Source organism: Periplaneta americana, chromosome 3 (genome assembly GCF_040183065.1).
Source record: "Periplaneta americana isolate PAMFEO1 chromosome 3, P.americana_PAMFEO1_priV1, whole genome shotgun sequence".
Taxonomy (NCBI): Eukaryota; Metazoa; Arthropoda; class Insecta; order Blattodea; family Blattidae; genus Periplaneta; species Periplaneta americana.
In genome coordinates, this window is record NC_091119.1 from 150,341,407 (window position 1) to 150,353,339 (window position 11,933).

Sequence of the window (11,933 nt, forward strand, 5' to 3'; positions counted from 1 at the left end):
AAAAGGATCAACAGGATAAAAATGAGAAGGAGGATATAAAAGAGGAAGAGAAGAAGTTAGTGGCAGATTAAAAAAGAGAAGAATCAACAGGATAAAAATGAGAAGGAGGATTTAAAAGAAGAAGAGAAGAAGATAGTGGCAGATTAAAAAAAGAGAAGGATCAACAGGATAAAAATGAGAAGGAGGATATAAAAGAGGAAGAGAAGAATATAGTGGCAGATTAGAAAAAGAGAAGGAACAACAGGATAAAAATGAGAAGGAGGATATAAAAGAGGAAGAGAAGAATATAGTGGCAGATTAAAAAAAGAGAAGGATCAACACGATAAAAATGAGAAGGAGGATATAAAAGAGGAAGAGAAGAATATAATGGCAGATTAGAAAAAGAGGAGGAACAACAGGATAAAAATGAGAAGGAGGATATAAAAGAGGAAGAGAAGAATATAGTGGCAGATTAGAAAAAGAGAAGGATCAACAAGATAAAAAGGAGGATACAAAGAAGGAAGATAATGGTAGATTAGAAAAAAGAGAAGGATCGAGAGGAGAGAAATGAGAAAGAAGATGTAAAAGAGGAAGAAAAGAAGAAAGTGGCAGATTAGAAAAAAGAGAAGCATCGGCAGGAGAAGAATGAGAAGGAGGATATAAAGGAGAAAGAGGAGAAGATATTCGTGAATTAGAAAAAAGAAGGATTAGCAAGAGGAGGATGAGAAGCACGGAAGTGTAAAAGGAGGAAGAGAAAGAGATTACAAAAATGAGAAGGATCAACAGGAGGAAAATGAGGAGGAGGATGTAAACTAGAAAGAGAAGATAATTGGAGATTAGTAAAAGGACAAGGAGAGACATGAGGAAGATATGAAGGGGATTGAAGTGGGAAGGAAAGTGTTAGTGACAGATTAGAAAGTGGAGAACGATCTGCAGGAGGAAGATGGGAAGCGAAAGGATGTAGAGGAAGAGGAAAAAGTACAGAAGGTAGTAGAAAACTATGAGCAGGATAAGGATAAGCCTAGAAGGAGGAGGAATACAAAGAATAGGAGGAAAATGAGAAAAATAAGGAAGGAAGGTGAGAAGGAAGTTGAAGAGAAAAAAAAACAAGGAAAGTTAGATGGAAGAGAGGGTCGAGAGACGAGATAAAATGTCCAGAAAAAAAAAGAACCAGGCTGAAGATGAATAAGTATACAGAACGAGGATGGAATTTATTAAATTATGTTAATGTCTTTATGCGATGTCTTACCTCGTTAGGTCTGAGTCAAGACTTCCATCATCAAGGGAAATCCTGGAATTATTAAACTTCAGAGGATGTCCTATCCCTCAAGAGATGTCACGTCCTGTTATCAGTATTCCCTGGCAGATAAATTTGTTCGCTCCATTTTAAGTTAGTGAGTATGGATTAGGTGTTTGCAAAATGAAGGTCTTGACTCTCGCTTTGATTCTCTGTGGTAAGTAAATACAGTTATTAACTTAAAACGATATATAATTTGATGGAAATGCTGAAAGTAAACTACGTACATGATGTTGTATCTGTGTGGAACAATTTATAAACTTCTCCAATGGACAATTGTTCATTTAAAATTATTGATTTGTGACAATCAGTAACACAAAGAAATAGGTGTAAGTTAAAATAACTAAATATTAACCAATACAAAAGAGTACAGTTATAGAATCGAACATAATCATTACAACACATCAGGATGTTGTAATAAAATAAAACAGAAGTCCACCTCGACGGAGAAAACCTGATATATCGCTACTTTAGTACAGTAGTGGCAAAAAAAAATTGGACCGACCCTTGTAGCTGATTTCAGAACCTTGTTCACTCCAGAGCACGATAGACTGGTAACTAACACTTTCGTGGTTCGAATCCTGCCTGGGAAAGAAACTTTTTTTTGTTCCTTATTAAAATTTATTCCCAACACTTTTCGATTGCAGCGATATTTTACTACTTAATTAACTTATTATTCCCAGAACATGAATTTTACCAGCAATGGAAAAGTATTGGGAATAAATTTGAATAAGGAACAAAATAAAGTTTCCTTTCCAGGCAGGATTCGAACCACGGAAGTCTTAGTTACCAGTCTATCCTGCTCTGGAGTGAACAAGGCTCTGAAATCAGCTACAAAGGTCGGTCCGGTTTTTTTTTTTTTTGCCACTACTGTACAAATGTGTTGCATAGCAGATATTGAATCCAGCTTTTTACTTTCTCCTGATATAAAGTGTAACAGAAGAAGTATTTTAGCTCTTTGAAAAAATGTATTTCGATATTTTCACAGATATATACTTTTTATACTTTCTTATGCCCAAAATTGGTTTTATGCACGCAGTCAGTGTTCACTACACATAGCGGTTTGTCCTGGAGTATTGGTCGGATTTTGATCATATTCAATATCTAAGAGTGGAATTAACAAGGAGTTATACGGGGGAATATATTAATTGGTTTTAAAAATTTACGGGTATTTATTTGAAATAAAAATATAATTGCGCTCAGATTCAAGAATCATCGACGAATTTCTTTATTACACGTAATTTTAAGAACTGTAAACTAGCAAATGAGACAGGCGAGTTGGTATCATCTGAGAAATATTCTGTAAGAGAAGTTAACAATTAAATATAATAATAATCATTTTTAATTTTGACTGCACATTTGTCACCGTCCATTCCACTCAGAGGGTAGGGGAGGGTAACGAAAGCTTTTCTTACACGTGAGTGACTCTCTAAAGCAAATATTATGAAAATTTCTACATGGTCAACATATGGTCCGATTAAGATTTGTAAATTGCTGCACAGATCAGGGTCCCTCTGAAAGGTGGCATATAAGTTCCTACACGGTCAGAGAAAATACAAATATCTTCAGGTCTCTGCACTAAACAAAATTTTCCCTCCCATCTTATTCAGGCTTGGGAGTGGCAACCAAATAATTTGGGAGAGTCTAAGTTACGTGATAAAATGTTCAAGGTTTCCTATAATTTAAAATACTATACGAGGTCATATCTTGCATTTACACTTAGTCTGTTTAGTGATGAATCCATTTTTACATAAAACTGCCTTAACGTAATCAAATTGTGATATTCAGCCTTGTGAGTAGTACCGGTAAATTTTTGGGTGTATTACAGTTTCTTGTGCGATTTCGCTGGACCGAATTTCTAACCGAGCACTACGGATTTTAATGTATGCTTTTGTCTGTAGTGATTTCAAAACTTTCAGAAAGTTAAAATTGTGTGGGTGGTGATGGTAAAGTTGGAGTAGAGAGACGAATGAAAAGGTTCATACGCGTTAGTAGTCTATAGTATTGTACTGCAGGCCTATATTTTGTACAAGACCAAATACGTAGTTTCTTCTCTCACCACAATCATCATCCCCACAATTACTACCTATCATCATCATCACCATCACCACCATCACCACTACCACCACCTACAACCACCACCCAACACCATTACCACCCGTAATCATCACCACTTCGTATCCAAAACCTACCACCACCACCTACCCACAACCACTATCTATTACCATCACCAGCACCACTACCCGCAACTATCACCTACCACCTCTGCTCCCGCAACCACCACCACCCCACAACCAGCACCTTTCCACTACCACTACCATTACTCACAACCACTAACTACCACCACCACTCACAAAGACTATTGTACCACCATCACTCACAACCATTAACCACAATTGTACCACCTAAAGCGCCATCCGTAACCATCATCTACAACGTCATCTACTACCGCTACTAGCCAGCATCCAATACCATTACTACACTTTCATCACTACTACCTCTAACAATAATAAGTACTGACAATACTAATACCAATACTATCGATATTAATAACACCACCACTATCACGAATCATCGAAACATGTTGCACTCTATGTTTCATCGGTGCCATTAATACAAAATATCTAATCGAAATCTTTTGAGAATTAAATATTCGTTTGATAAATTGTTATTTTTCACACTCCCGCTTATCTTACAGTTTTCCTGCTAGACGATGGTGTCAGTGGATACCTTCCACCGAGACCAAACCTCTCAACTAGACTAAGAGTAGGATCAGGAGTTCCATCAATATCAAGACCAATCCCACAACCACCACCAAACCATTCACTACTAAGACCAAACCCTCCACCAAGACTAAGAGAACCAGGCGGTCCACCAAGACTAAGAGGACCAGGCGATCCACCAAGAATAAGAGGACCAGGCGATCCACCAAGACTAAGAGGACCAGGCGATACACCAAAACCAGGACCAGGCGATACACCAAAACCAGGACCAGGCGATACACCAAAACCAAGCCCAGGCGATACACCAAAACCCGGACCAGGCGATACACCAAAACCAAGACCAGGCGATACACCAAAACCAGGACCAGGCGATACACCAAAACCAGGACCAGGAGATACACCAAAACCAGGACCAGGCGATACACCAAAACCAGGACCAGGCGATACACCAAAACCAGGACCAGGCGATACATCAAAACCAGGACCAGGCGATACACCAAAACCAGGACCAGGCGATACATCAAAACCAGGACCAGGCGATACACCAAAACCAGGACCAGGCGATACGCCAAAACCAGGACCAGGCGATACACCAAAACCAGGACCAGGCGATACACCAAAACCAGGACCAGGCGATACACCAAAACCAGGACTAGGCGATACACCAAAACTAGGACCAGGCGATCCACCAAAATTGACACCAACACCAAAACCAACAAAAAAACCAAAAGAAAAATCAGACTCTCCTGGACCAGATCCACCAGGATCAAACGATCCACCAGGAGCCGTCGATCCACCAGGAGCAGTCGATCCACCAGAATCAGACGATTCACTAGAATCAGACGATCAACCTTCGTTAACAACTACTGGTCGCCCACGAACAACTGCTCGATCGCGGCCAACAGCTGTCCAGCACTCCCCAATTCAAAGAAGTGTGCGGTAACGACCGAGTTACATATGGAAATCTGGAGAAGTTGAACTGCGCACGGCATGTGAACGAAGTGAGTCTTGTCTCTGGTTCTATTCGAATTGAAAGGGTATATTACTTCTCACTGTTGTGATACAGGCTGTCTACCCAACCCCTTAGGACTTATCCGTGAACCGGTTACGTGAAGAGTAAGGTTCGGATATAATAGCTTTATCAGGATAGGCTGTTTAACTGTTAGGATACGGCCTTGACTTGCTTCAGACTAAGTAAACACTATCTCCTTCCACTAGCTAAAACTCTACCTGCTAGCAAGAGCGCTCTCCATCTCCTAGCTAAAACATCAGTGAATGAACAGTACAACCGATAGGAACTGAATATACGTCGTCACTACCTACTACTATCGGTGGGAAACACGCGACAACTAGTTAATGTTCGTAAACAAAACGCACGGATCAAGGATGCCTATTCTGAAAAAGTTACTTTATCGGAACCTAAGTGATAAGGAATCAATATAATCAGGAGGAAACTGTAGGGTTGTCTTGTAAAAGCAAAAACAAAGATGTACACGATAACAATATGCAACAGGAAAGCAACTTTAATAAAATACGCTGGCTTGAAATACTGTTACTTCTGAAGGATGCACTGAAAGGAAAGATGAATGGGAGAAGAGTTCGGGGCAGAAGTTATCAGATGATAGACGACATTAAGATACAGTATATCGATCATATGCGGAAACTAAGAGGAAGTCAGGAAATAGGAAAGACTGGAGAATACTGGATCTGCAGTGAAAGACCTTCCCTAGGCATGAATAAATGAATATTTTCAATTTAAAACTTTCATACAAAATATTTATACAATTCAATTTCATATATTGTAATAGCTTTTCATTTATTTGAACAATTCATTCACATAACAGACAGTCGTATCCAACAAATAAAACAAATATTATATTAGCCTACGTATCGAGAACTGTGACATGGGAAACCGAGGCCTGATTCGAGATCAGACAAGTCATAGTTTGCGGTTAGTGAATAACTTTTTACAATACTTTAAAAAAATGTATAAAGTAACTTAATAATAAATCAAAATTGCATTTCTAAATTTTGCAATAGGCCTAGATTCATTAATTCAAGTAACACATGACTTGGTTGCTATGTTACTGTCAAACTAGTACTGTAAGTATTTCAGACCTGTCAAACTAGTACTGTAAGTATTTCAGACCTGTCAAACTAGTACTGTAAGTATTTCAGACCTGTCAAACTAGTACTGTAAGTATTTCAGACCTGTCAAACTAGTACTGTAAGTATTTCAGACCTGTCAAACTAGTACTGTAAGTATTTCAGACCTGTCAAACTAGTACTGTAAGTATTTCAGACCTGTCAATCTAGTACTGTAAATATTTCAGACCTGTCAAACTAGTATTGTAAGTATTTCAGACCTGTCAAACTAGTACTGTAAGTATTTCAGACTGTCAAACTAGTACTGTAAATATTTCAGATCTGTCAAACTAGTACTGTAAATATTTCAGACCTGTCAAACTAGTACTGTAAGTATTCCAGACATGCCAAACTAGTACTGTAAGTATATCACAGATTGTTCAAGAATTGTTGTCATAGCAATTAAGAAATGAATTGTAAATTTTACTTTCACTGCCAAATATATGCTAAAAATAATTAACTTACATGTCAAATATTGCAAAAAGAATATAAAAACACGGTCACCTAAAAATTACACATAGCCATTAACAAAATGACAAACGTTCAGTTCGAAATTAATACGTAACTAAAATAATAATAAATAAAATAAATATATAAATTATGATTGTGCAAAAAATAATATGCAATACAGGGGTGTTAAGTGCATAACAAAATCTTGGGAATTAAAAGAACTCGGCGTAAGCGCCTGTTTTTTCATACTTTCTCCCGCCTCTATTATAGAGTACTTACCAATCTAGTATCGCAATATACTATTTACCACTCCTAGTCTAGTAAGTATATTGTTATTACATTGTTTCAAGGAAGGAAGTCTATTTTACCGTCACTTCTTTGGTTTCTATAGGCAACGGAAAGGAAGTAAAAACAAATGTCAGTATACATTCATTAACTCTTCTGCCGACAACTAAAATTTATAGAAACAATAATTGCAATTATCACATTTATTATCTATTGAAAACACTAGATTTTTTCGGTTTTTTTACCTGTCATTCTTTCGTTTCAAGAAAGCTTTCAGTTTAGGGTATTTCTAATACGTCAATATTATCCTCAATAAAAAAAAATTGCCTTAACATAGAATATTCACACCACAAACTAGCCGGTGAGTTTACTATTTACGTCTTTTCAAAGAAATATCCTAACAAAGAGGTTTCACAAATAATCGTCTCCTTAACACCACACCATTTCTTAAACATCTTGTACGAACGATCATATCGTTTTTTTTTTTATTTCTGCGGCAGTAAAAACTCACAAGCAGCCTTTGATGCTTCTTCAACATCAACTTAATTCATTTTTAATAACTACAATGCAATGTTCAAAATGTCTGCCACACTTCTCTATGTGTAAACAGTTTTACAACTCCTATAGCAACAAACAATGTAATAAAACAAAACAAAAAAAAATACTGAAACGCGTTCACTGTTATTAAAAGATGTAAATCCAAACCAATTTTTTTAATAAAACAAAAGAATACTATACGCGTTCACTGATATCAGACGTAAATCCAAGCTAATTTTTGAAAATACTGTATAATATTTTTTTACTAGAAGTGGGAAACATATTATATGCAATTCGGGAGGTAAGTAGATTTGACCATTCTCGGACTTAATTGCCGCTCTCACTAAAGCTCGAGTGCAAACTCGTCCCCGACTGGTAACTACTATTGAGGCTACCTTCCTTGTGCATAAGTAACTATTCATTCAACGGTAATATAGCAAGAAATAAAAGAATACTCAAAACTCGACGACCCACCCAACAGATCTGATATTAAATCGTGAAAAATAAAGAAATATATTTTTATACGTAAAATGAGGGAGTGGAAAAAACATTATTTGCAATTCGTGAGTTAAATAGAATTTGCTAGTCTGGACTACTTAATTGCAGTCCTCACTATCGCTTGGGCGCAAACTTGTCCTCGACTAGGAAAAACTACTTACCTCTCTTGATACATAAATAACTATTTTTCTCTGCAATGTAAAAAATCTAGTTACCTAATTTTTCCATTCACGTAAACATTTAATTATGTCGAAGAATTGTTTAATTATACAGGTTTCTTGCATTTTATTTGGTAGAATATTAAATATAGACAAAACTATTATTCTCTAAAGGTTTATTTTGTAAATAATAATAATAATAATAATAATAATAATAATAATAATAATAATAATAATAATGTAATCGTGCTCCAAATTGTTTAGGAACGAAGATATTTTAGCACTGAAATATTTGTTCGATATTATATTTTGATATTTTACCAAAATAAATTTTATATTCTGGCAAAAATTTCTTCATATTACTCTGGTCTCTAACCATAGATAACATTAATTAATTTTTACTTCTTATTTTCCAGATGTTCTACTCAATCATTATGAAGCTTGCCTGGCTAGCTAGATGATATTTTTTTTTTCACTGGTCTACAACAAACGTTATTGTATTATTGTATAATAGCCTACATAGTTATACATTTATTTTTGTTTGACGATAGCATTAGGCTATTGTTACTATTAATCAGATTGATATTTTTTGTTTGATGAAAATATATTTAAAAGTGTCTTATTGTGATCGAATAAATATTCATGTACTGTATTATTGTTTCTTGGAAAGTAACATCAATGTTAATATTTATCTAATGGAAACATAACTTATGAATAAACAAATAAAGTGGAAAAGCCTTATTTCATATTACTAATGCATCACCTTTTATATACAAATCTCCATTCACCGCATTCCTAAGACTGCCTTTCCATTATAAGATTCTAATAGATTTTCATATTATTTTCACAATGTGATGTAAGTTAATTTTTGTGATAGGATTATGAAATTAATTTATGCTCGACCATGCCGAAATGTAGTAATTATACACCTGGCAGCAGCCCTTTAATGGACCTCATTAAAGTACACCTATTCATTAAAGTTCAGGTGTTCCACCAATCAGAAAATACCATTGTAGCAATATGAAAGCGCAAGTATCGATTATTCTCGGATATGCAATCGAAAGACAACTGTTTTCGCAGGAGTTCTGCGACAATTTTTAGTAGACGCTGGCGGCGACATCACAACATTGAAACGTTACGGAGGCTGGAAATCCAATACTGTCGCAGAAGGTTATGTTGAACAATCGATCCAAAATAAAATTGAAATCTCAAATACAATATTAAACTCAGTCGAAAAAAAAACACACAAATTAACATCAATTCACAGTCATCTTCCAGCCTTTCACAAAGCACATTCCCGCAAATTCATTTCACCAATTGCACAATAAATCACCTATATTTGAAATAAAGTCAGTTCTGTTACTATAATAATTAGCGTTAATTGTAAATAATATTCAAATAGGTTATATCAAGATTAATATTTATTTTACTCTCTAGATTATACCAAGGTCAATGTCGACATTTGTTTCTCGGAAAAAATCAATACTTCCGCGTCTGCGCACATCCCACAATTTACGAGATATTGTACAAGGTCAGTTCCGCTCCTCAGTCAGATAAGAATAACATGAATACTTATGAATAATTTCAAGTTACAAATATGGTCGAGCATAAAAAGTCGTATGAAACTTGACTATAATGGTAATTAAGACGCTCGTATGAAAATTATGAAACTCGCTTGCGCTCGTTTCATAAACATACTCGCGTCTTAATTACTACCATTATAGGCTCGTTGCATAATGTACTATTTTGTAAGCTCAACATAAGACTTTTCCAAAATAGAGTAAGTATCTATTAAAAGGTATTAGACAATTATGATGACGTAATGGCTGGTAACACACTTTCGAGAGACAACTGCTAATTGCTTTATTAAGGAAAAACATCGTAGGCCTACTTACCTCAGTCCAGCAGCTGGACTAATTCAGAGTCAGAAGGAAACATGGCCACGCTGCATAATTAATAAGCGTATACCGTATAATTTATTACGTTTTGTGTCAGACACGAGCTTGAGAAAGACGTAAGTCCTTTTAAAATTGGTGACAACTATATTTAAGTTTTTACATTTGCGGCATTGAATATAAAAATGTATGACATTTCGAATTTAACTCTATAGATTTTACAGAGACAGTATTACTTCCAATACCGAAGAAAAATAATGCCAAGAAATGTAGCGAGTTCAGGACTATCAGCCTGATATCATACTCGGCGAAGATTCTCCGGCGAATACTGAATCGACGTTTTTATTCTAAGATGCCAGAACAGTTGTAAGAAGAGCAGTTTGGCTTCAGGAAGAGAAAAGGTATGAGAGATGCAATTGGACTGCTACGAATAAACGGCGAAAGATACCTCGAGAAGAGTAAAGAAGTGTATAAAGTATTTGTGGACCTAGAAAAGGCTTTTGAGAGAGTGAACTGGGATAAATTGATGGGAATTCTGAAGAAAATTGGTGTGGATTGGAAAGAGAGGAGGCTGTTCAGTAACCTTTGTATGAAACAACGAGTCAAAGTCAGGATAGGAGAAGAAGGAAGTGAACTAGGGAGAGGAATACGACAAGGATGCCCTTTCTCACGTACCCCGTTCAACATCTACTTGGAGGATTTAGTGAAGAACTGTTTTCAGAACATGGGATGAATGATGTAGGAGGAAGAAGAAAAAAAAGTGCATAAGATTTTCTGATGATAAAGCGTTGTTAGCAGAAGAGAAGACGATACTAAGGGTTACGTTACTATAGCTAAATGACAGCTGTAAGCACTATGGAATGAAGATAAATGCCAACAAGATTAAGACTATGGTCATAGGAAGAAAAATAAATAAGGTAAACTTGCGAATTCTAAATGAGGCAGTAGAGCAAACAGACAGCTTCAAATACTTGGGATATATTATAAGCAGTAACATGAGCTGCAGCCAGGAAGTCAAAAGGAGAATAGCAATGGTCAAAAAATCTTTTAATAGAAAAAGGAGCATCTTCTGCGGATCTCTGGAAAAAAAACTAAGGAAGAGACTAGTGAATTGTTTTGTGTGGAGTCTGGAATGTGTGAAGTGGACAAACAAAATAAGAAATGAAGCTGTTGTTGGATAGAAGGGTGAAGAAAGAATGATTTTGAAACAGATCAGAGAGAGGAAAAGGAATTCCTTGGGTCACTGGTTGAGAAGAAACTGCCTACTGAATGCTACACTGGAAGGAATGATGAACGGAAGAAGAGTTCGGGGCAGAAGAAGATACCAGATGATGGCGACACTAAATTAATATGGGGATCATATTCGGAAACAAAGAGGAAGGCTGAAAATAAGAAAGATTGGAGAATGATGGGTTTGCAGTGAAAGACCCGCTATTTGGCAGAACACTATGTATGTATTCATCTTAAGATGAACAAAAAAAAAAAAGTTGGAACGAGAAGGATAGCCTACTCTATAAGAGTGTCACTGCTTTTATTTTAGGCATTGTTATAATGCACTAAGAAAAATGCAGCCGTTAAAACCACCACCTCACAGCACAAGAAATCTTGCTGATGTAAGATAGATAAAGAGCACTAGCCATTAAGAAACAAAGCATGCACTCGCTGGAGACATATTGATGATTGTAAACTAAAACAGAGACAGAGTATGCTTATAACATTATAAATGCTTGCTGAATAAACGTGACGATAATTTACAAGGCAGAGCTATGTCATATTTTTTTATCTGTTACATTCCGGTGATGATTAATCTGAAATAACGTTTTTGTCGAAAACTATTTAATGAACATTTTTATGTGAGTAGGCCTATTTGAAAATATGTATTTACATAAAATAATTTTAATATATATGTCTTTATATGAAACAAAGTTAAAAATATAGCCTATCTACTCCGATGACCTTGTCCGAA

General features: G+C 35.9%; 1 protein-coding gene across 1 annotated transcript; it reads left to right on the plus strand.

Moving 5' to 3' along the window:
- The first annotated feature begins 1,297 nt into the window (after positions 1-1,297).
- On the plus strand, positions 1,298-8,810 carry LOC138696620 (small proline-rich protein 3-like). The gene is made up of 3 exons (XM_069821806.1): positions 1,298-1,433; positions 3,975-5,000; positions 8,489-8,810. The coding sequence occupies exons 1-2, from the start codon at positions 1,400-1,402 to the stop codon at positions 4,940-4,942; spliced, it is 1,002 nt and encodes a 333-aa protein (XP_069677907.1). The 5' UTR covers positions 1,298-1,399; the 3' UTR covers positions 4,943-5,000; positions 8,489-8,810.
- The last annotated feature ends 3,123 nt before the right edge of the window (positions 8,811-11,933 follow it).